The sequence below is a fragment of the Lampris incognitus genome, chromosome 1 (assembly GCF_029633865.1).
Source record: "Lampris incognitus isolate fLamInc1 chromosome 1, fLamInc1.hap2, whole genome shotgun sequence".
Taxonomy (NCBI): domain Eukaryota; kingdom Metazoa; phylum Chordata; class Actinopteri; order Lampriformes; family Lampridae; genus Lampris; species Lampris incognitus.
In genome coordinates, this window is record NC_079211.1 from 120,634,074 (window position 1) to 120,660,742 (window position 26,669).

The 26,669-nt window shown below is 40.4% G+C and overlaps 1 protein-coding gene across 1 annotated transcript in view; it reads left to right on the forward strand.

Annotated features, from left to right (window-relative positions):
• frmd3 (FERM domain containing 3) overlaps positions 1-26,669 on the forward strand; it is a 124,847-nt gene that overhangs the window by 59,304 nt on the left and 38,874 nt on the right. Inside the window, exons 5-8 of the mRNA XM_056286184.1 lie at positions 9,216-9,313; positions 14,066-14,189; positions 18,114-18,201; positions 24,217-24,305. Of these exons, the coding sequence (XP_056142159.1) occupies positions 9,216-9,313; positions 14,066-14,189; positions 18,114-18,201; positions 24,217-24,305 (399 nt within the window). The remainder of the gene's footprint in view (positions 1-9,215; positions 9,314-14,065; positions 14,190-18,113; positions 18,202-24,216; positions 24,306-26,669) is intronic.

The window sequence follows — 26,669 nt, forward strand, 5'->3', positions numbered from 1 at the left end:
GTGGCGAAAATAAGTATGAAACTGCCCAGACCCACGGGCACTTGATGCAAAAAATAGCTATAGTGTCGCTTTAATTGCTGTGCCTCACAGTATAAAACATGGTGTGCTCTGCGCTGGTCCTCAGTATACTTCATCACTTCTGTATGTATCTGTATGATACATACATCAGGAGATAATAATAATCATTCTTCATTTCAGGATCAGCATGAAAAAACATTGCAGGTATTGAATGTTACACCTTAAAACATGCATTCAATTTATTGTCATGTGATTCACCTGAAGACATACATCAGCAGTAACATCTGTGTAAGTAATGGAGATACATTTTAAGCGTCAGCTTCTTAAGAGGACCCTAGGACCCAACGGTCTTGGTGGCTATTGTGCGTGGAGGAACGGTTGTCAAGAAAATCAAAGGACAGTAAGGACAACAGCAGGTTCAGTCCAGAACAACAAGGTTAATGTAGCAAAGACTATACCAAAGACGCGAGTAGGATGCGTGAGTTGTGGCAATCGAAGGACAGCGAGGACAGCAGCAGACTAATAGCAGGTGCAGTCCAGAACAACAAGATTAATGTATATGGTTAATATATCAAAGACTAACATTTAGTAGGACGTGCTCACACATGATTGACTACAATTTGCGTCCATGAGTGAGTGAGTGACCACAATTTGTGATGCTTAGCCCATGGCGGCAGTTCCGCAGCGACATGGGAAAAATAAAAACAACATATTTTAGACTGGGGAATGGTTTTTACATTACATCACCTGTGCCAGTGATACAATTTGCCTTAGATTTTATTGAGTGTGATTGTGAGAGTCAAAGTGTGTGTGCACATGAGGTGTCATTTCAGTAAATCCTAAAACATTGGGATAAGTGGCTTGGATAATGAAATGGAATGGATGGATGAATTAGTTGTTGTTCTGTCTGTGGGCAAATTAATTTTCTTCCCGTGTGAGTTTGGTAGCTTTCATGTGTTATAATACAGTTAACAGTCTCTGGCAGACAGTTTATGAGTGATCAATGTGCTTGTATCTGGGTGTTATGAATTAAATGTCCCAGTGGTATTGGGGGGGGTCCGCGAACACCAACCTAATTTTTCTCAGGGGGTCACAACTGGAAAAGGTTGAGAACCCCTGATTTATAGCATGGCAAACCGTGATTTGACGTATATCCGAATCAGGGGTTAGGGGTAGTTGATTTGACTAACATCCAATGGTGTATCTGATATCACTGTGTGGGTGTTGCTCCTACAACATCATAATTAATGTTGCTCCGGGTCCGCGGTGGCGTAGCGGTCTAAGCATCGGCTTGGTGTCGATGCAGTTGCCCACTGGGGACTGGGGTTCGCGCCCCGGTCTCGTCAGATCCGACTATGGCCGGACTCGATGAAGCAGCAATCATTGGCAACGCTGTCTTCGAGAGGGGGGGGGAGTCGGCTTGTGTTCGTCATGTGAATGCGTCTCTGTGTGTGTCGGAAAAACAGTGGTTCGGCTTGGATTCGCCTTGTCACGAAAGTGGGGAGGCGCTTTCCTTCGAGACTGCCGGCCGGAGAGATGCAGTTGGCGAGCGCATGTAGTACGAGGGTGGGTGTTTGAATTAAAATAGGGATCAATTGGCCACTAAATTGGGAGAAAAAAGGGAAAAATCAGAAATAAATTTATAAAAAAAAAAAAAAAATTAATGTTGCTCCAGGACCATCATTGTAACGGACCAATCATGTTGTTGTTCTGTCATGCCTTTGTGACTCGGGGGGAGGGGGGGACGGTTTTGGGATTAGGTTGTGGGTTAACTATCGGTTAGGTTAAGGTTAGCTATAGGTTAAAGTTAGGGTAAGGTACGTGTTAGGCCAAGGTTTGGTTGAGATTGAAGTTATGTTATGTAGCTTTGGTATTTTTCTGGTCTTTTCCCCGTGTCACAAAGGTACAACATCACAACAATGTGATAAAGACCATTGCAGTGATGTTCCTGGAGCAACATTAATTATGATGTCACAGGAACAACACCAACATGGCGATATCAGATCATATGTTCAAGAGACTGAGGTGACAGTGCACCTGAACCACTTAGTCTCACCTACATTGTGCACCGTGACTTAACATATATCCAAATCGGGGGTGGGTGGGTGGGGGGTAGTTGATTTGACTAATGTCGAATAATGACCGGGCATTTTTAAAGAGGTTTTTTTTGGCATTTTCTGCTTTTATTGGATAGTGATAGTAGAAAGAGAGACAGGAAAGGCAGGGGAGAGAGAGAGGTGATGACATGCAGCAAAGGGCCCGGGCTGGATTCGAACCCAGGCCACTGCAGTAAGGACTCAGCCTTATGTGGTATGTGCTCTACCAGGTGAGCCACTGGGGCGCCCTGACTAGGCATTTTAAGAAGAATGTGGACATCGATATGCTATCTGCTAGTTTCAGTATGGCGGTAGAGGATCACTCATCATCTCTCAGTCTCGCTCCCAATTCAATGGAGATTTTTTTTAATGTATGCTCACAAGTGCAAGATGAATATCCAGAATATAGTGTTGAATCGATGTAAATTTTGTGCACATCAAAGAAGGAACAAGAATGGAAATAATTTTCTCATTTCACAGGACCTTTAATGGCAGAGAAATAATACCGGCTCAGGAAGTGTGGGAGTGGTTGAATGAGAGTTGAGAGTTTGGGTGAGAAGGGGACAGTGAGAGAAGATGAAAGAGGAAGAGAAATTGAAAACAAGAAATCTTGTAATGGGAATAAAATTGACTCGTCCAGTCACATGAACAGTAATGTAAAGCCACTGGCTTCCAACACTTGGTCCTGTCTGGTTTTAGTTGACAGGGTAATAATTAGTGTCGCTAACTCAGCGCGGGATCTGTTAGCACGTCCCCCGTTCCATCTGAGCCGTCAAGTCTCACCAGCCCTCCTTCTCTTTAGCCGTCCCTCCTTCTCTCCAGTCTGCCTCCGTCCCTCCATGCCAAGCTGCTTTTCCCTCCTTCTCATTTCTCAGATTTCTCCCATTTTTAACCTCCTTCCCTCTCTAACTCAACTCATGCCATCCATTTCTCCTCCCTGCCTCCTGTTTGTTCTGTCACGGAGGATACCTCCATGCACAGTAGCATACACCATGCATACGTAAATACACATGCAGAAGCTTAACTGGAAATAACCATACGCACTGGCACTAACACATATTCCTATTGATCATACCATGGCACCACTGCTAATTATCATTAACTCCTGGTATTAAAAATATATATATATATATACATAAAACATGTAGAAGATTAATTTCTTGTTTTCAGCAAGGAACCAAACACTATCATACACTGAAATATCAGGCTTGGAATCTGACTTTTTTTTATCAGTTATTTATTTTTGTGAAATTTTAGATACGATACCAGGTATTAGTCTGCTGTTCTCTCCAGCACTTGTCAAATCTGTTTTGTTTCCGCGAATGGAAAACCCAAAGCAGACCAAACCAAACCATTTTCTAGAAGGGAGGAGGAAAGTACAATTCAGGAAAAAAAGGGTGTTTTATCATCAATTTATAAAGAACCTACCTGGTTTAAATTGTCCAACTGATAAAGATATTCTTTTATGTCGGCATATAGTAGAAATGTAACTGGCATTTAGACGCCAAAATATGGTTGATGATCAACTTGAAATCTCACTTAGTCTCTTTGTAATGCTAGTATATCTCTGTTAAAGGAGCCAGGGGTACACAAGCGAAGAAAAGACTCCTTTATGAGATCACTCATTATATTTTGATGAGGGTAGAGGAGTTGCCAAAAGGGTCCCAGCACTGTGGGCATAGTCAGATTTTTGTGTATAAGAAGCACGTGTAATTTCGGAACTATTTTATCCACTGGGTTATTTTGTGAATTACTGGTCTGTTGTTGTGGTTGTTTTTGTCCTGAATAGCTTTTGTTTCCTCACCTGTGTACCTTTAGTTAACTTGGGGTTTATAGTCCAAAGAAAAATGTAATTTCTGGTTTACTGCTAACCAGCTTGCTGTATCCTATTGGCCTTCATCTCTTGAGCATTTCAACTCGTGTTTGTCTCTTTCTCTCCTTCCCCATCTGCCTTGCATACTCCTAACACACCACCTTCTTTCTTAACACCCTCTTTTCCTTCCTCATTTACTCTCTCTTCTCACCCTGATCTTCTCTTATTCACCTCCTCTGCTTTTGTCTGGTATGAGTCAGACATATCGGTCTCTCTACGACTTTCCATCTGCTGTTCCCTCTTATCATCCCTGCACTTGTCTGCTCCATTATTGACCATTACTGCTCTTATTTTCTTGTCTTGTGCACTCTCCTCCTTCATCTTCTTCATATTTTCTGATGTTTTCTCTTTGCTCCCCCTCTCCCTGGAGCCCTCCCCTACCCACATTTTTGGTCTCTTAAGTTTTTAGTCTCTCTCTCTCTCTCTCTCTCTCTCTCTCTCTCTCTCTCTCTCTCTCTCTCTCTCTCTCTCTCTCTCTCTCTCTCTCTCTCTCTCTCTCTCTCTCTCTCTCTCTCTCTCTCTCTCTCTCTCTCTCTCTTCATGTATTGTCTTTTTTTCACTTGCCTCCAAATCTTCCCTTACATTTCAAATGACTATTTTTTTTTTTTACATCTGCTGGTTCATCTTGTCTACTCCTGTCCCTGTGTTGTCCATTAGCTCGTTTTTGATACAAAACCCCTCTTCTTGTGAAGTACTGCCATTAGTGTTGCAGTTGTGCTCGAATTTGAAGTGGAACAAAGTAAGACTTCAGCGGGAAGTAAGGACAGATTCTCCATGTTTGGAGGGCTACTTGTAAAATGTAATCTCTTACCATTTACTGTTCAGCTGCTTGAATTATGTCTGTTATTATCATTGAAATCTAATTGCATCGTCAGTCTTGGAATTGGAATGACTTTCAGCTATTTTTTGGGTATCTTAGCTTCCAAAACCCAGATAATATGAAAGTGAAGGAGCTATGTATTATTTCGAAGCTACAAATAATTTACTAGTTCACATGCTTTAGTCAAGTCAAGTCAAATTTATTTATAGAGCACATTTAAAAAGAACCCACGTTGACCAAAGTGCTGTACAGACCAGAGCAGGTAGCTAAAACACATGCAAGAAACACTGACATAGACAACAAGGTCCATAGCTCGTAGGCACGAATAAACAACACATGGACAGGGACAAGCTAGAAATCTGCCACATCAGGAGGATGCAAATGCTAGTGAATAAAATTAAGTTTTGAGCCGGGACTTAAAAGAGTCTATGGAGGGGGCAGATGCTGTTCTACACTCTAGGGGCTGCCACCGCTAAGCCGCGGTCACCCCTGAGCTTAAGTTTCAACCGCGGGACAGCTTTTCAGCCAACCTGAGGGACCTGGAGGTGGAATAGAGGGTTAAAAGGTCTGCAATATAGGAGGGGGCCAGCCCCTTTAGGGCTTTATAAACAAAGTGGAGAACCTTAAAATCAATTCTGAACCACACAGACAGCCTGTGAAGAGAAGCCAGTGTAGGGTTAATATGGTCTGTCTTCCTGATACCTGTCAGGAGCCTGGTATTCCGGACTAGTTGCAGGCGGGACGGACGACTGACCAATCCCAATATGGATGGAGTTGCAGTAGTCTAAGTGGGAGAATATCAAAATGTGGATGACTTTGAGATCTTAAAAGAGAGAAATGGCTTGATGGATGAATGGATGGATGGATGGATGGAATAGCTTGATATTGGCAATAGTAGGAAGCTAGAAAAAAAAACCTGGCTTTCACTACTGCATTAACTTGCTTGTCAAACTTGAAGGCTGAATCAAATATCGCACCAAGTTTTTTGACATGATGTTTGACAATGATGTTTGATAAGGGTGGACATGTTGTCAAGACTGTTGACAAACACTTAGGAGAGCCAAATAGGTCAACTTTAGCCAAATCCTGCCATGATAATCTTCTACAGCATATCTTTGTGTCCATAATCTGACATTCAAAGAAGCCTTTTCACCTGATAACCAATTTTCTTCTTTTAAATCTGAGATTCTGTTATTTGAGATTCTCCTATGTGTTCCTTCTAATTTTACATCCCTTTTACTTTATGAACAGGAAAGCTTTTCAGTTTATGTGAAACTGGTGGCAAAAAAAAGAAAAGAAAGAAAAACTTGGGTATTTCATCTGATAGTGAGCTCTGTTTTAGTGATTTTTTATTCAACCTGGAAACATCTCTAAAATTGGGTCTTTCTCATCTGGCAATGATCTGAGTAGAGTTATAAATGCTTTTTTTCTTTTTTTCTCGGCTACAATTCATTATCCTCTGGATTCAGTCAAAGCTCATTACACCGAGTTCAGTTGGTGCAAAATGCGGCTGTGACCGCATCTAACCGATAAGAGCATATTACAGCAGTTTTAGCTGCCCTTCCCTGGCCCCCAGTCACTTTTAGGATTGAGTTGAAGATTGTATTGTTGACTTTGGAGACTCCTTCTGGTCTGGCACCAAGCCGCATCTCTGAGCTTTTAACCCCTTACGTAGCTGGGTGTAACCTGGGATCAACAGGTGTAGTTTTGTCGTTTGTTCCTCGGTCTTGGTTGATGACTATAAGGGTGGTCAGCCTTTTGCAGGCAGAGCCCCTCGGCTTTGGAACAGCCTGTGGCGCTTAGCTAGGTTAGCTGGCTCAGTAGGCCTTTTTTGATGTCAACATTTAATATGGTGCTTCTTTTTTTTATATGCTGTTTTAATTTTTTTCTCTTGTCTGATGCATATTTTACTTGTTTTACCTTTGTTTTATTTCTTTGTGGTGTTTGAGCTATGGTAACTGTGAAGTGCTTTGTAGCTTTGCTAAAAAGGCTTCTATACAAATAACATATTATTATCTTTTAATCAACGACAAATTGCCAACATGTCATCTGTGAATCACTTTACCCCCCCCCTTCTTCCTAATTACCCCACTCTTCCGAGCCGTCCTGGTCGCTGCTCCACCCGCCTCGGCCGAGCTGGGGAGGGCTGCAGACTACCACATGCCTCCTCTGATACATGTGGAGTCGCCAGCTGCTTCTTTTCACCTGACAGTGAGGAGTTTCACCAGGGAGACGTAGCATGTGGGAGGATCACGCTATTCCCCGCAGTTCCTCCTCCCCCCTGAACGGACACCCTGACCGACCAGAGGAGGCACTAGTGCAGCGACCAGGACACATACCCACATCCGGCTTCCACCCACAGACACAGCCAATTGTGTCTGTAGGGATGCCCAATCAAGCCGGAGGTAAAACACAGAGATTCGAACCGGCGAGCCCTGTGTTGGTAGGTAACGGAACAGACCGCCACACCACCCGAACGCCCCCTAATCACTTTACATTACATCCCCCTTTTATCACTCAGCTCTCTCTCGCTCTCTTCCACCTGCTCTTCGTCCTCTCTCATATTTGTGAATCAGCCTACCATAATAACACATTAAGGCTGGCCAACAACGTTGTCTCTGACCCCAACCATGTCCTGAACAATGAACACAAATTGTTACCATCAAACTGGTGATGCAGGCTTTCACGATTTAATAAGGTTAGACTGAAGCCCTCTTTTGTACACCAATCAATCCTAAAATAAAATATGGTGCTTTATCCCAGATCAAATATATGTTGAAGGACCTTAAATGTTGCCTTTTGTGAATGTAATGTTATGTTAAATGTATGTATCTTTGTTTCTTGTCATAATTTTTGTCTTTTCTGTGATGCTGCAAATGGTGATGCTGTGATAAAAAAAAAATCAGACTTGATCTGATAAAATATCATCATCATCATCATCGTCATCATCACCATCATCATCGTGTCCAAGCCTGTTTGTCATGTTTTAGTCTCCAATGTGGGTCAAATAGATTCTGCAAAGATCTGTCTCTTATGCACGTGTACCGTACGAGTGCACTGCCTATCTAAAGAAACTGTCTTCACATGTCAGAAGAATGAAGACACAGGCTGAGACAAGAAAGATTAAATTGTGAACGAGAGATGGGAAGAGGTCATCTGTAGATTGCCCATGAGGATAACTGTACCCCGATGTATGCCAGGGGTTAATCACAGAAGGAGAAGAAGAGAGAGGAAATAATCAGGAGAGGAAGAGGAGACAGCAGCAGAGTGACTGAAATCACAAGAGCCATTTATATGCTCTATCATAGAGCAAAGCTCTAGAGGAAAGACACCAGCAGTCTTCATACTTGTGTTTCTTTAACTTCTCAGAGAATTTTTGGAAACAAAAGGAGACAGTCTTAATGTATTGAAACCATGGCTAAACAGAGCACAAATAAAAGAACAAAGATGAGTCAGGATACAAAGAGTACAGTATACAAATCAATTAACAAAATACCCTAATATTAAGCAAAAGAAAAGATCACACACTAAAACTGAGAATTTTTGCCTGTATTAAGTAGCCAGGTAATCTAGTTAGTTCCAGGCATGTGTGTGAGTGAGAGAAAGAGGGTGTTTGTGTGTTTAAATGGAAGAGAGAGAGAGAGAGAGAGAGAGAGAGAGAGAGAGAGAGAGAGAGAGAGAGAGAGAGAGAGAGAGAGAGAGAGAGAGAGAGAGAGAGAGAGAGAGAGAGAGAGGAAGCATTTGTAGGCTGACTGTTTTTTTCTTTCTTTTTTTCTGGAATCTCTTGTAGAAACTGCTATTCTCACAGGTGCTTATAGTAAAAAACAAAAAAAAAACAAAAAAAACACTAGTTTTGGCAACTTTTGTCATTTTGGGGTTTTATATGCAATATGGTTTTGGGCTAATTTCACAGAAAGCACATTCATTGTGTCATGCAGTATCAGTAGACACAACCATTTTAAGATTTATTACATTTGCACTGTGATGATGACTGTGATGGGGAAAAAAAGAATCTATGAGTTCATCTTGCCAAGAGATTAGACCAAAATAGTATTGCAAATTTAAAAAAAACTTCTAAGCATCTTATCCTATAGCTGAACAGATACACAGTAAAAGCATGAGGCTTTTAAGGGGATTTATGCTATCACATAAAATATTTACGACCCTGATTTTTCTAGGTTGCACAATTACTCTTAATCGGGTTAGTCTTAACTTTTAATGTAAGCAAATAAAAAGTAAAGAATCAGAAGATATGATCCTGCTTGTCTGAGACTGTACTGGTCAGCTGGCCATGGGTCATCATGAAATAGTTCTTAGTGAAATTCTGCACTTCCCTTCCATGTCTTCTAAATCGTGTGTGTGTGTGTGTGTGTGTGTGTGTGTGTGTGTGTGTGTGTGTGTTTTCCAGGTATCTCCTTTATCTTCAGCTGAAGAGAGACATCTATCATGGTCGTCTCCTCTGTCCATTTGCAGATGCTGCCTACCTGGGAGCCTGCATCATACAGGGTGGGTCACATGTACAGTCAATGGATTTGGTTCAGCCCTATACACAATCAGTGGATCAGGTTCAGTGCCATTGGCAGAGAATTTATTAGTTGTATTCTAAACACAGTGCAGGTAAAATCCCACTCTTAATCTCAATAAATTATTTTTTTTAGCGCTAAACCAATAAAAGCCTAAATATATTTCCAAAATTTACACCTGATGAAAAGCAGCACCTCTGGACTGTTTCTTCAGTTTTCTGTTTCTTGGATTTCTCTAGTTAGCTACATAGTATTACTCACCTTGAATACAGTATAAACCTTTTGAGAGACATTCCTTAAATTGCGCAGTTCATGGTGGTTAAAATCGACATCATAAAGGTCCCAATAAGACTCAAAGACGCATGACCCGTGCTGTGCTTCAGTGTATATAGGCTGTTGTTTAATTTGAGTGGACATTTATACATGGTGCCATTGAAAATCAGTGTATTGTATGGCAATTTTAATTGACAATAGTCCTCACTAGATACGTATTGTTCTTTTAATTTAACCTACAGTGGTGTTCAGTAACTGCATCCTCCCTTAAAACCCTCCCCCAACATATTTCCTCTAAGAAGATAAAGACAGGATGTCCCACAGAATGCAACGGGGGCATTATTTTCTCAATAGTGGAGGCACTTGCACATGACTGTTTATCATTATCTGAACTTTATTTTACTAGCAGTGGCACTTTCCATAAAAACGCAAGCTTTCTTTTTTATTTCCTTGCCTTTATTCTCCTTAACAGTATTCATGGCTGGCGGCTGGGAAAACTTAGTACAAGGGGTTGATTTTTATACTATCCAAGTACTTTTCTGAACTCCAAGTACTTTTCTGAAAGGGTGTAGTAAACCTTTTTTTTTAAATTTATTTTAAGCTTACAAGATTGGGCCAAGTATTGGGCCTAGGATGGTAGTACTGACAGCCCTCAGGTGAAAGTCACAGCCACATAAGGGGGAGAAAATCTGTGCTTTTTCATACGTCCGCATGTTATGATCAACTCCCTTTCAAATTGTCGACTTAATATGTCACTGACACCCATACGACGTCGGGGACAGATGTGGGGTCCGGTGCATTCGACCAATGTAATAGCGACAAGCTGGCGTTAGTCAGCTAAACCTGGGTAGACTTGTGAGAAACTGGGGCGAGGTGTTATTACAACACTCCACCCGCAGTCTAACCCACACCACCATCACTGTCCTCCTCCTCTACACCCATTGTCTGCCTTATTCAAAATGTGAGTGTGCAGAGACAATCCAAGTAAATGGCAAGCTGGAAGTCATTATTGTGGATGAGAATAGGTCGGTAGTTAGACAACACTGGCAAATTTTATGCCATCAACGGCAGACGACACTGCCGTCCAAAATGAAGGTATGTTAACCTTTTTGCCATCCTCCGCGATGGAATTTACAACCGGATGTTACGTAGCACATCACAAAACAAGACGGCGTTTTAATTTTATAGCTATATGAATTTACAGAAACACAAAACATGTTCATACAGTTTTCAGTTTTTTCCATCATGCAGTTTGTGGTTTTTCCCGTTCCGTTTGGCCAACTACCGTTTAACATCTACGGATTCCCTGTGAATGCGGCAGGGTAAAATTAAGATTGAGAAGGAGAAAGTATCACCAGAATTAGTTACATATCAGAGTTCAAGGTTCAAAGCATCATAACATGTTTGAATATCACAATTTAAATAACTTAATTTAACAATTTAAAACATCTCATGTGTGGTAGCTACCCGCTGTTTTAAACTGGGCATGACAAAACTATTGTCTGGCCACATTTTTCCTGTTCAGGCTACACTGGCAATGTGTATTTGCATTACCAGAGAAATGCAATTCGTCATCACATCATACCGTAGGTATGTCTCACTGTCTCACTCCCATAGCGATACATCTTCATATACTCAGCCCCGCGCAAACACTGCCAGTTTACCAGAACATAAAATCAATCCTGCCACCTCCCAGAGCAAAGTTTCACACATTACCAGATGATAAAACCAAATGTAGCAGTTGCCTGTTTCTTACAGTTCACTGTTCCAACCTGGGACAGTACGTTTAAAAACATCAAATATGGCAATTATAGTCTTTTGTTTGTTTTAAATCTGCAAGAGTAAATGTGTATACATCTCAGCAAAGTAAGCTAGATGTTTTTTTTCTTTTGCCATGGTTAATTTGTAGCAGAGTGTAGCTCCACTTGCTTCAGTGTGGATTAGGAATGCAATCAGCTGGGCAATATCACATAAACTAACCCTTCTGCCTGATACACAAATCTGTGAGCTGTGCCAACGCTGAGCCCCTGTTCGGATCAGCTCATGTCCCCAAAGAGTGGAGCTGAGTTATCTCAACGCAGTGTGTTCTTGGCTGCCAGGTCCCTGTCTGGCTTTGTAAGGGAGTTGAACAAAGGACTGGGGGATAGGTTAAGGATTATTGTTTAATTAAACTCCAGGCAGTTTTCATTTAACCTATATTAAGACTGATAACAACGGATTTGAAGGAGAAATGTTCGACGACAGAAAACGAGGCATTGAAACTTGTCATCTATGTTCCATTTAATTTAGAAAGTAGTAATTGTTTATGTAGGTTGAATTTGCTTTACTTGTGATGGACATAATTTTTTGCAGCAAATTTGACATTTTATGAGCAAAGTATGGACAAGCTGTGTCTCCGTGCTTTCAGTGCTGGATGGTTGTGAGCCTGCATCATTTTAGCATGCACCAAATGTGCGTTTACCATAAAAGGCACTGGAATATGTAAATGATGGCTGCACGATGATGTTGGCACATAATTGGTATTGACCCATAAAGGCTTTAAAATGAAATATTGGCGTTGGCCCGAAATGCCGATATGACAGGACGATACGATGACACTTTCATTAGCATACGTGATACGAACCGTTGACCAGGCATGGACCTCACGAAGGCACCAATTTATGTTTTTGTCACAGTGTGTCACGAATGCACCGATGTATGTTTTTGCTCGTTGGTGCCCAAGTTAAGTGAATACCACCAAGGTGATGATTATCACAAAATCCAATTTTTTCGCTTGCCTTAGTAATTACCGTGATGTAAGCTTATTAGGCTGCTGTCGTCTGTCAGACGTAGACACAAACTGCAACGAAATGCGGCACTGCTCTGCTACAAATTATAACAGGCTACACCATAACAGCACACAGTCTTGTTTATTTATTCATTTATTTATTTTGCTCAGCCTTCCCTTTCGGTGCTTAACATTTTTGGTGGGTGCTAGAGCACCGGAGCACCCACGGGGTCAGCGCCTATGGCAGAATGGTGCGACTTTTTCTACCCTGTTACACCAACTGCATCTGTGTTGCATGTGGTTGTGTGCCAGCTGTGTTTTCTCATAAGTTTTCTGAGGTGGGTGAAACTCCTCACAGTCAGGCGAAAAAAAGCGGCTGGCGACTCCACATGTATTGGAGGAGGCATGTGGTAGTCTGGAGCCCTCCCTGGCTCAGCAGAAGGGGTGGAACAGCGACCAGGATGGCTCAGAGAGTGGGTTGATTGGCCAGGTATAACTGGGGAGAAAAAAAGGGGAAAAAAAAAAAAAGTTTTCTGAGGAGATTTCAAGTAGGCGACTTTGGAAAATGGGCAAGTTAAGTGGCAAATGCTTTAAACTGGTACTGAATTAATTAACTTGATCGTTTTAACTATTGGATCATAAATAGACATTGATTTGTTGATTTATTTTAATGTGCAATGAAAAAACAAACGGTTTCATTGCTGCATTGCATTGCCTCTGGTACAATGAGGTATTTATTTCAAACACGTTTAAACAGATTGTACTAATTTTTTACACAGTTTCAGTTCAGTCTACTACAGGAGTGACTTGATGTTCTCTGCAGTTAGGATAAAAAAAATTGCATATATCTGTATCACATTGGCAATTGGCCAAAATTAGTTGGAAAATATTGGCTATCGGCAAAAATACAATATTGTGCATCCCTAATGTAAATCCAAAAAAAATCTAAGGCAATTAAACTTTAACATAAGAACGTTCCTAGAGGAAACAACAAAGGCTCTGATCCCTGATCAAACAGATTGTAAACTGTCTCGGCAGTTGGATAGCATCCCATTTTGAGCTTAAACATCCAAATTAGATCAGTTTCACTGTTGTGCTAATGCTTATAAACCTCAAGACTTGGTCATGCTGGCTTTGTTGTTTATAGCTTTTGGAGTGGTACATTTGTGTTGACAGAGCTCGACTGAACAGTCAGAGATAATAGTATTAACATCTTTGATTGACCCTTGCTATTTGTTTCTGGAGCATGAGACTCCTACAGTGTATTATAATCAGAATTAACGCATCAAAACACACTTAATTTGCACAATATTTCTCAAAACACTCTGGTCAGATTACCAACTGACATATCTGACAGATTGTGAGGAAAAAAATACTGGTTTAATCAAATACAGGTTTTGTACTATGTTACCTTTTCGTGTTGGTGTCAGCCAGTTTTGTCTGATCGCAGCTGGAAAACAGAAATCCAGAGCACCGCCTATCAGGAAAATGATAAACATTAGTATGAATGCTTGGTAAATGAATGGCTGACTCCTCATTTGTCAGGGTTTTTACAGATAACTGAAAAATGGTTTACAATTTTACAATTTTTTTCCGATTACAATACTGTCATTCTGAGTGTCAAAAAATAAACAACTGGAATAATCTTCTTTCCAGCTCACTTTGCTGTTGTGAACCCATTTTCTTTCCCCTCAGCTGAACTAGGTGACTATGACCCAGACGAGCATCCGCATGACTACATCAGAGACTTCAAGCTGTTTCCAAAACAATCCCTCAAATTGGAGAGGAAGATTATGGAAATGCATAGGAACGAGCTCAGGTAAAATTGAAGACGAAGGCAAAGGATTTTCAGTTTTTGGTTTTTGTTTTTTTGTTTTTTTTTGCTTTGTGGATATCTGTTGTGAGTTTTATTATCTAGTTGTTATCTCTTGCTGAGGGGTTGTATTGATTTCCTGTTTGATGTTGACAACAAGTGGTGGTCCCAACTCTTGTGATATGTATTTTCAGCTGACTGGGGAAACGGTCCACCACTCTGAGGACAGTAAAGAGCTGTTTTACCATCTGAATGAGACACAGTCAGATTTTACGGAGATATTATTCGATTTATTTGTAGCAGGACATATTTGGCTTTTTACTCAATGAAGATTAGATTTCATTTTGCTGAGAAAAGAGCACTTGAGTTATTGATTTATTCATATATTTGCTTACTTATGCCAAAAGCTTTTCAAAATTTGAAATTTGATGGAAATTTGTGAGTGATTCTGTGAGTTGTGTGACTGGCATAAAAACAGTGATTATATACAACATCAATGACAAATCCTTTCATATGAATGGTATATATGGAATGTTATATATATAGATAGATAGATAGATAGATAGATAGATAGATAGATAGATAGATAGATAGATAGATAGATAGATAGATAGATAGATAGATAGATAGATAGATAGATAGATAGATAGATAGATAGATAGATAGATAGATAGATAGATAGATAGATAGATAGATAGATGGATGGATGGATGGATGGATGGATGGATAGATAGATAGATAGATAGATAGATAGATAGATAGATAGATAGATAGATAGATAGATAGATAGATAGATAGATAGATAGATAGATAGATAGATAGATAGATAGATAGATAGATAGATAGATAGATAGATAGATAGATAGATAGATAGATAGATAGATAGATATATAGATATATAAATGTAATACATTTTATTTGTGGACACCTTTCAGAGCACTCAAGGACACCTTACAGAACACAGTTAAAAAAATGAATAAAAAAAACAACAAACAGCACTGTATCAGACAGCATAAAATCAAAATAAAGCAGGGTTGACAATAAAAAGTTAATACAACAAGTATAAAATCATTATCTGCACAAAACTCAATGAAGAATGGATCAGACTGAATATGCCAGTTATAAAAGGTACATTTTGAGAATTTTGAGATGGAATTTGAAGGTTATATATATACAGTGCTGCTTGAAAGTATGTGAACCCCTTGAGCAGTTTAGATGTGTCTGTTGTTTTACCATGATTTTCTTATTTTATCATCACCAGTTTTTATGTATGAAATGTCAGATATATGTTTATCAATTGCATGTACTTGTTTAGTGGGACTTGTTTAGGTAGCCCAAAAACTACATGAAACATGGAATTAGTGTATGTGCAAAAGTAAGTGAACCCCCAGCTGCATTGGTTAAGTCAAGCAGGTAACAGACTGAGGTGAAACACATTTGGGTGCTTAAATAATAATTTAAGCAGACCAATGAAATGAGACATCCTTGGGAAAGGGTTTGGCCTGCACGAATTAAAAGAGAGAGGAAACCAACCAAACCACTGTGGTCCCATACAAATCAACAATGCCGAGAGCAAAGGTGATATCCGAGGACATGAAGAAGAGGGTAGTGATAGCCCATCAGTCTGGGGAGGGATATAAGACCATCTCCAAAAGATTCCAGCTCCATCCATCCACTGTAAGACATATAATTTACAAATGGATGGCCGTCAACATGACAGCAACTCTGCCTAGAAGTGGACGCCCATCAAAACTATCACCCAGAAGCACCAGAAAAATAATACATCAGGTAAAGGCCAACCCACACATCACCTCTAGAGAGTTGCAGACCTCTCTGATAGCATCTGGGACAAATGTGCATGCATCTACAATCAGACGAAAATTGAATAGCCATGACATTCATGGGAGGGTTGCTAGAAGGAAGCCTCTGCTCTCAAAAAAGAACAAAGCTGCCCATTTCAACTTTGCCAGAGAGCACTTGGACAAACCAGAGGCCTTCTGGAAGTCCATTCTCTGGACAGACGAGTCCAAGATAGAATTATTTGGTTACAATCAAAACCAACATGTTTGGAGAAAAGCCAACACTGCATATGAAGAAAAGAACCTCCTCCCAACAGTGAAGCATGGTGGTGGAAATGTGAAGGTCTGGGGCTGCTTTTCTGCTTCTGGACCTGGACGACTCCATATTATCCAAAGAACCATGAATTCTCTGGCATATCAACAAATTCTTGACCAGAATCTCCTGCCATCAGTCAGGGAGTTGAAGCTGGGACGAAAATGAATTATGCAACAAGACAATGACCCAAAGCATTCCAGCAAAACTACAAAGGAATGGCTTCAGAGAAAGAGGATTCGTACTCTGGATTGGCCCAGTCAAAGTCCGGACCTTAATCCAATTGAAATGTTGTGGCAAGACCTGAAGAAGTTGATACATACCAGATGTCCCTCCAACCTCTCTCAACTGGCTGAGTTCTGCAAGGAGGAGTGGGCAAAAATCCCAATAAGCAGATGTGAGAGACTGGTTAGTGGTTACAGAAGACGTTTGGTTGAAGTAATGGCTGCAAAAGGAGGAGCCACAAGCTACTAATACAAGGGTTCACATACTTTTGCACATGTTATATTTTCAGTTTTTGTGAAATAAACCACCTTTGTTGAATTAAATAATGAAACTATATCTCTTTTTGTGTGTGTCCATTATTTGGAAGGTGTGCTTTACAAATTGGGATTTGGATGTATGTGTAATAAGCTTATTTTAATGTTTTTTACAAAAACAGTGACCATGTCTGGAGGGTTCACAAACTTTCAAGCAGCACTGTATATATATATATATATATATATATATATATATATATATATATATATATATATATATATATATATATATATATATATATATATCATCATGTAGAACATTATACTGGGCCTGGGCCAACTGGATTTGGCAATAAATGAGCACTGAGTGTATGTTTTGTTCTGGTGTTTTGCATAATGGTAAAATTTTGGTGTGTGTGTGAATGCATACAGTATATGCACATACCCATACCTGTTATTTCATTCCTTTTTTACTATAACATGTTGCAGTAATGTTGCTTTTCATACGACAGAGAAATGTACTGAATTTCTACTTTAGTTTGAATAACATGACAGTTACAAATCAACATAAAATAAGCCCAGACATTTATCACCTTCTCTAAATGTCCTGTTGCAGTTTAATTATCCAAAATCTTGTATATCCAGTTAATAGGGACGTAAATTCACCTGGCAGAAAAGTTTACTTTAGTAGACTGGACCAGTGTAAAATAACGTGAAGAGGTCCTGTTCTCAGGTAGTAACAAGTGAAATGATAACATGACTTCCAAATGAGTAATGAGTTAACGGATTGCATTTTTAAAAATGCTGACCCCAGCTCTGCCATTGAGGCAATGGTCTGCAATATCTGAAATATCATATGTTAGAAACAAGGCATGATGGTGTGCTTTTTTATGTGTGTGTGTGTGTGTGTGTGTGTGTGTGTGTGTGTGTGTGTGTGTGTGTGTGTGTGTGTGTGTGTGTGCACACGTGCACACTCATTTGTGAAATCGTAATCATGATTTATTGGCCCCGAGGTCTCAAAGTACAAAAACGTCCATTACCCAGACCCCTGGCTTGGCAGCACTTATATTAATGAATATATGAAGCACCGTAACTCGGTATCAAACACTAATCCTCATGCTTCAATACATGCAAAATGTTGATTTTGAAGAAACACTGGTCTATATTGTTAAATGAACAAGAACACTGCCTGTTATTACGCACAACGTTTGGCTTTGTGGTTGCTCTTTGCCTTGCATTCACCAAATATATTGTATACAGTCAATAATTTTAAATGACTAATCATTTATTCTTCTCCCCTCTCCCGTTCTCTCCTTGCATCTTTGATTTGATCCTATAGGGGACAGTGTGCATCGTTAGCAGAGTTAAACATGCTTCAAAGGGCCCACACCCTTGAGACATATGGAGTTGACCCCCACCCTTGCAAGGTAATGACATCATTTACTGTAGAGGACAAGAAAGCAAGTTTATTGCTTTAGCACATTTCGTACACAGGGCAATTCAGTGTGCTTTACACAAATGAAAACAGAAAAGGAACAACCATATGAAATGTGGCAGGATGAGGAAAAACACAGGAGACGAAGGCGAGTTTGAACTTTATTCCTCAGCTCCAAAACCGAACTGAAACAGGAACAACCTTGCACCAGATAGCCCGGGAACGTAAACCACGCCCCCAGCTCACAGCCCTGCTGGGTGAGAGGCATAGCCCCTAGTGGCTAGCCGCCACAATGTAATTAAAAGAGAGTAAATAAAAACAAATAGGAACAATCATATATAAATATAATTAAAAGAGTACAAAGTACATAAAATGGACTTTGAAATAGTAATTAAAAAGAGTAATACTGTTTCAAACATCCAGCCCTCTGAATGCTGGTAGTATTTGCTACCACACTCGAAGATTGAATGAAGAGTCAAGTCAATATTTTTTGTAGCCCAATATCACAAAGTATGTCTTAAATAAAACAATAATGATCAGTATTAGTAAAATATATAAAAATGTATAAAAGTGAGATAAACTACATATAAAACATTATAAACAAAACAAAATGATACAAAAAATACAAAAATAATCCAAAAAATGTGCAACATACAGTACATATACATAACCATGCACACATAACATTGAATATAAGCTGGATAACTGTAGTTTAGTACTTAGGGCAGACTAAGTGAGGTTGGAGGCTGATGCAAATAGAAATGTTTTGAGTTTACCTTTGAATGAGTAATCTGAACTAGCTTCTTGACTTTGTATAGGAAGATGATTCCAAAGAAGAGGGGCTTGGTAAGAGAAAGCCCTGGCACTTACTGGTGTTTTATTTATTTTTGGAATAGCCAGGAGACCAGCATTTTGTGATCGTAGAGCCCTAGCAGGTATGTGAGGCTAGATGTGATAAGTAGGATGGTGCAAGTCCATGTAATATTTTATAAGTTAAAAGTAGAATCTTGAAGTCAGATCTAGCATGTATATGGAGCCAATGTAATGAGATAAGAACAGGGGTAATATGATCAGATTTTCTAGTCTTGGTTAATATCCTTGCAGTAGTATTTTGTACAAGGTGTAATTTGCTAATAGTTGATTTAGGTAAGCCAGAGAAAAGGGTGTTAAATAGTCAAGCCTAGTTGAGACAAATCCATGAACAAGTGTTTCAGCATCAGCCATGTAAAGAATGGGATGAATCTTGGCAATATTTCATAAATGAAAATATGCAGTCTTTGTAATATCGTTAATATGGGTTTCAAAAGAGACATTAGGATCAAATAGGACACCAAGATTTCTAATACTTTGTGAAATTGTGGAACCAGCTAAGTTCAGAGTGAGCTCACTGAATTCGTTTTAATCTGCTTTTGGACCGGGAACAATCATTTCAGTCTTCTCGGCATTCAGAAGTTAGATGACATCCATCGTTTGGTTTCTAATAGGCATTCCTCCAGCTTTATCAGCTGATGACAGGCGTCAGACTTAATGGGAATGTAAAGCGGGGTATCATCTGCATAGGAATGCAAACCTAGTTTGTAATGATTGATTAATGTACCAATGGGCAACATGTAAATGGAGAAAAGAATAGCACCAGGCACAGATTCTTGTGGCACACCATAACTGACCTTAATGTGATCTGATGAGCAGGTGTTGTGCAAAACAAAGTGAATTCTGTCTGATAATTATGATCTCAACCAGGAGAGAGCAGTGTCAGTGAGACCAATATAACTTTCTAGGTGATCCAATAGAATGTGGTGATCAATCGTGTTGAATGCTGCACTTAGTCTAGGAGCACCAATATTGAAATTAAGCCAGAGTCCAAAGCAAGTGGTAAATCATTTACTACATTGTTAACTAATTAGCTTTAGAAATCCTAATGCCACATATCACATTATTCCTAAAAGCCACAATTGCTCACCCAGAAACCGTCAAAAGTTATAATGGACTGGAATGCTAAATACTCACTTTGGATTGTGTATACTTTCCAGCTCATAAACCTCATCTCTTATCCTAATATCTCCCTCTTTGCCATCTTTCTTGATACTGTATACCGTATACAGTCACATAAGGCAGAACAGCTTTGAAAATAACTTTTAAAAAACAATATCCTTCTTTTGTAACACCCTAGATGGCTTTGACTTAATGTTTCTGCTAATAGACAATCACATGAATGCATGGAATGGTGTGATAATTGGGCAATAGTGTTCATCAGATGATAATGAAACTCAGTAATGGGTAACAGCACAGTTTAGTTAGTTGAGAGAATCCCATTTAAGAGAGCGCCATATAGTATACATATGTCTCTATTCACTCCTCTCTCTGGGCTCTTCCACTCCTGCTGCTCCTGCTAGACTCTTGGTTTTTGCCAGTCCGCCTTTACCTTCGTTCACTCCCTCTATACCCAGCACACCTTCTGTAAGGCTGATCCCTTCAAACACGTCTGCCCTGCAGACCACAGACCTACTAAGTGGTTGCTGGCATTGTTCCATTTATGTGAGCAGCCAAAGACAATTCTAAAGGCAGACAAGGGTCCCCAGAGGACAAGGCCCTGGGTCAATAGGAACAGAGGATGCAACACAGACAGAAACCTCCCTCCCCACCACCACCACCACATTGCCCCGGAGCAGCATAAACTCAAATCATGAAACGAGAGGATAAGAGAGAGCCCAGGCATATGCCAGACAGACTCATACACTCACAGCAGTCATGCAGACAAACAGATAGTGGGTTAGAAGGGTGCAAAAGCTTTCAGGTTGGGTCAGGATATATGTGTGTGCATGTGTGTATATGTTTGTGCGTGTGTGTCCCACTTGCAGGACAGATTTTAGTGCTAACTAGAGAGACTAACTTAACCTTGTGAAACTGGCAGCCTTCCAGGGAGTAGGTATTAAGGCTAAACACTACACAAGTGTACAAACTCACTCAGTTGATCTTTGAAGTTGATTCTAATATGGATGAATGAAGGGAGGCTAGGATGGATGTAATTTATCAGACTTTGTACTTTAAGTCAAAATTTTAGCAGCAGTATTCTGTAATATCTTGATGCAAGTACCGAGCAAGCAGGAGAAAAGGACGTTGCAATAATCTGGATAAAAAAAATGCATGAATATGGATCTCAGCATCAGTGATTGGCGGGATAGATTGGATTTGATGATTTCTCCAATGAGTAACCGAAAAGAAAGTAAGATCAAAAGCAACACCAAAAATTCAACCTAGGAACTCTGGAAAATCACAGTTATCAAGATTAAATGTTACTTTTTAAAACCGGTACCTGGGCCAATAACCAGCATCTATTTGTTAGAGTTAAGAAGAAATTAAATCACATCCAAAGCAAGTCAAGTTTATTTGTATGGCACATTTCATGCACAAAGGCAATTCAAAGTGAAGGCGTAGAAAGGCATTAACTAAGAATCACAGAATAAAAGAAAAATAAAGAAATTAAAAAAGAAAAATATAGAAAAAGAAACAAGGGACAAATTACATAACTGCAGACAAGCACACCTCATAATGTCTTCATGTAAATAAGGAGTGATCATTCAAATGCACAAGTATATATAACTGAGTGCTGTCAGCACAAAATAAAATTTCTGTCAAAATTAATTTCTTGTTTGTGTGACTGAAACAAAATTTTTGCCCAGAAAACTAAAAGTATTGAAGTCTTTTTGGCAAACACGTTCAAGTCTTGCACACCAGGCCTCTGTCTGCAATCCTCTGTATTTAGTCTAACTTATACATCATAATTGGTTGTCTGCCATTTTGAGAAAGCATCTCCAAATTCCTCTTCAGTTAGTTCTATTTTACTCCATTTCACATGGTTACATCTAATTGCCAACTCACATCATTTCTAGACTTGCTAAGACAGTTAGAGGATATCTACATTGTTATGACGGACCAAGCAAGCAAGGATTATAAAGACAGACCAATAGTACATTCATGCCTCACAAAATGCTGGAGCATTTCAGTAAAGTAGTAACAGGAAGTGGTGGCGAGTGTTCAACTGCAGTCCAGTTTCAGGTAAGTTCCCCCTTGTTGAGCACATACTGTGGCCCTAATGCTCAGCCCCAGGTTTCGTAAATTATTGATTAGGGCCTCAATGTGTCCCAGCCCTGCTCACTGTGAATTTCCATGGGCAATATGTTTTAATTAGACCGGGTCCCAGAACAAGACTTAATGTTTTAATTTAATAAAATCTTTATTACCAAGGAAGCAGCACCAGTGAATTCCGCCTCCCCGACAGCACGGTCAAGTGAAATGGAATAGCTGTGCTCCTTAACATGTGTGTCAACAGTCCCGACAAGTAGATTACAAGCAACATTATAATGGCTACAAAAACAGACTATATATAAAATCCTGGGCACACCAGCAAACATAGTTTAGTAGGTTTAGCAAGAATACTTGTAGTATTAGTTTGGATCCTGAGCTGAAGAAGCTGAAGAATTACCACGCAAACCACAATACTGGCATACTCTGTCCAAACTTACCTTTCTTCCCTTTTCTTCCCTCTCCAACCACTGATCTGTTTAGTTCTCACTTTACTGTCCATCATTGCGCTTCTGGCTTTAAATGCAACTACCAATGTCAACTTAAATGTAATTTAAGTAAATAATGTAGAGGGTTTACATGGAGCCTGTGTTGTATAGGCACAACACAGTGGTACTGTGCGGTACGTGACTCTAGGTGAGAAATTCAGTGTGTTTTACTTTTAAAGTTTGCTCCACCTGTGAATAGTACATATATTTACTATTTAATCTGATTAAAATATGGCTGGCTGAACATATTTTTATTGGGGCTATCCTATACTTTAAAATTTTTTTTTTTAAATACCTGGGGCATCACTCTGCAGGTTGACTGGTCAGCTTATAAATCATGACTACAGGAGTATCTTCACATCATTGACCCAGCATAAAACTTTATGGATGGAACAAGTTCGTACTGCATTTCACTTCTTTTTACTCAGCAGATTGACTGTGTGAACAGTGGAGTTAATTTCACACTTGACTTTGCGCCATTCTTTTGTCTCTTCTCATACAAGCGTGTCTATAAATACTTCTCATTCTTGATAATTCCTTTTAATTGTCCTAATAAGTATAGCAGACTGGATCTGATAAAAGTTCCTTGCTCTAATTTTTTCTCTCGCATCTCTCATCCTCCATTTAATCCTTTTTCCTCATTTTCTCCACCGTCCTCCCCCTTCCTCCTCTTTTCCTCTCCCCCTCTTTTTTTAGCTTCTGTGTTAATTTGAACATAAAATAGGGACAGTCTGGTCAGACAGGCGTATCATAGCATGCTAAGAAGATTAAGGCGATATTTAATTTCTGGCTATTTGAGAGGCTTGGTCTTATCTATTACACTTTTGTCAAAGAATGTTTTAATTTTGGATGACTGCAAATTAATCTCATGGCCCGGACAGTAGCATCGTGCACTTACAGATCTGGAGAAGGGGGTTGTCAGAGTGGAGGGGAGGGTGAGTGATACCTGGGAGGAGAGAGTGAGTGATTAATGGAGAGAGACAGAAAAGGTTAGAGAGAGAAGCAAACTATGAAACAGGGAAAAACACAGAGCGAGAGAGAGAGAGAGAGACAGCGAGCGAGAGAGCTCTACATCAAGATAAACAATATATGGGAGAGTGATATGTATATACTATGTGTACTATATATGGTACTCTGAACAGTTACGAACATATGCATGCTATCAGCCTCATTTTGTGTTATACTAACAAAGTTACCCTCTATTCTGTGCTCTTTGTTGTTCCCTTCACATGACAGATGTTAGTGCGTAATGGCATCTTTACTTATGAGGGACAAACAAGTAAATGTTGTGCAGGTCTAGTCACCATGGAGACGATGATGTCCCATTCTCGTCCCTGCGGCTAGTCTGCCTGTATCCCACAATGCCATGTGTTGCCTGTCTCTTACGCTGCAGTTCAACTGTGGATATTTATGTGTGCATATGTTGGTGTCTACAGGATTTCACGGGCTCCACAGCCTTCCTAGGGTTCACCGCCACAGGTTTTGTGGTCTTTCAGGGCAACAAAAGGATCCATCTCCTCAAATGGTAACCATCTATCATAAATTTCTCATATAAATCTGTAACACACAAACTCAGTCCATGTACCACACTCTTTGCTTGTTTCCTTATGCATCCTCAAATGAGCTGAATCTGATGCTTACATGAAGGGATCCAGAATAGCATCCTTTGACTGAAGTTGTTACAGCTTCCTTTTGCTTCTGTTTTGTAAGAGCAGTTATGTGGTCAGTTTAACAAGCATCAGGGGTACACAAATTACTTTTTGCAAGTCTATAGACTGGTCTAGATTAGCTCTTTGATTAATGTAATAGTCTTTAAAACTTAACATCTAATATATTGATGCATAGTGGTATAGCAATCAAATCATGGCTGACACAAGCACAACTACTACTACTACTACTTTCGGCTGCTCCCGTTAGGGGTCGCCACAGCGCATCATCCGTTTCCATTTCTTCCTGTCTTCTGCGTCTTCCTCTGTCACACCAGCCACCTGCATGTCTTCCCTCACCACATCCATAAACCTCCTCTTTGGCCTTCCTCTTCTCCTCTTCCCTGGCAGCTCCATATTCAGCATCCTTCTCCCAATATACTCAGCATCTCTCCTCCACACATGTCCAAGCCATCTCAATCTTGCCTCTCTTGCTTTGTCTCCAAACCGTCCAACCTGAGTGGTCCCTCTAATATAATCGCTCCTAATCCTGTCCTTCGTTACTCCCAGTGAAAATCTTAGCGTCTTCAACTCTGCCACCTCCAGCTCCGCCTCCTGTCTTTTCGCCAGTGCCACTGTCTCCAAGCCATATAACATAGCTGGTCTCACAACCATCTTGTAAACTTTCCCTTTAACTCTTGCTGGTACCCTTCTGTCGCAAATCACTCCTGACACACTTCTCCACCCACTCCAACCTGCCTGCACTCTCTTTTTCACCTCTCTTCTGCACTCCCCGTTACTTTGGACAGTTGACCCCAAGTATTTAAACTCAAATGCCTTTGTCACCTCCACTCCTTACATCCTGACCATTCCACTGTCCTCTCTCTCATTCACGCATAGGTATTCCGTCTTGCTCCTACTGACTTTCATTCCTCTTCTCTCCAGTGCATACCTCCACCTCTCCAGGCTCTCCTCAACCTGCACCCTACTCTCGCTACAGATCACAATGTCATCCGCGAACATCATCGTCCATGGAGACTCCTGCCTGATCTTGTCCGTCAACCTGTCCATCACCATTGCAAACAAGAAAGGGCTCAGAGCCGATCCTTGATGTAATCCCACCTCTACCTTGAACCCATCTGTCATTCCAACCGCACACCTCACCATTGTCACACTTCCCTCATACGTATCCTGCACCACTCCTACATACTTCTCTGCAACTCCTGACTTCCTCATACAATACCACACCTCCTCTCTCGGCACTCTGTCATAAGCTTTCTCTAAATCTACAAAGACACAGTGCAACTCTTTCTGGCCTTCTCTATACTTCTCAATCAACATTCTCAAAGCAAACATCGCATCCGTGGTGCTCTTTCGTGGCATGAACCCATACTGCTGCTCGCTGATCATCACCTCTCTTAACCTAGCTTCTATTACTCTTTCCCAAATCTTCATGCTGTGGCTGATCAACTTTATACCTCTGTAGTTGTTACAGTTCTGCACATCGCCCTTGTTCTTGAAAATCGGTACCAGTATGCTTCTTCTCCACTCCTCAGGCATCCTCTCATTTTCCAGGATTGTGTTAAACAATCTAGTTAAAAACTCCACTGCCATCTCTCCTAAACATCTCCATGCCTCCACAGGTATGCCATCAGGACCAACTGCCTTTCCACTCTTCATCCTCTTCATAGCTGCCCTCACTTCCTTCTTGCTAATCCGCTGAACTTCCTGATTCACTATCCCTACATCATCCAACCTTCTCTCTCTCTCTCATTTTCTTCATTCATCAGCCCCTCAAAGTATTCCTTCCACCTTCTTAGCACACTCTCCTCGCTTGTCAGCAAATTTCCATCTCTATCCTTGATCGCCCTAACTTGCTGCACATCCTTTGCAGCTTGGTCCCTCTGTCTAGCCAATCGGTACAAGTCCTTTTCTCCTTCCTTAGTGTCTAATCTGTCATACAACTCACCATACGCCTTTTCCTTTGCCTTTGCCACCTCTCTCTTTGCTTTATGCTGCATCTCCTTGTACTCCTGTCTACTTTCTTCATCTCTTATTATCCCACTTCTTCTTTGCCAACCTTTTCCTCTGTATAATTTGCTGTACTTCCTCATTCCACCACCAAGTCTCCTTGTCTTCCTTCCTCTGTCCTGATGACACACCAAGTACCTTCCTAGCTGTCTCCCTCACTATTTCTGCAGTGGTTGTCCAGCCATCTGGCAACTCTTCACTACCACCCAGTG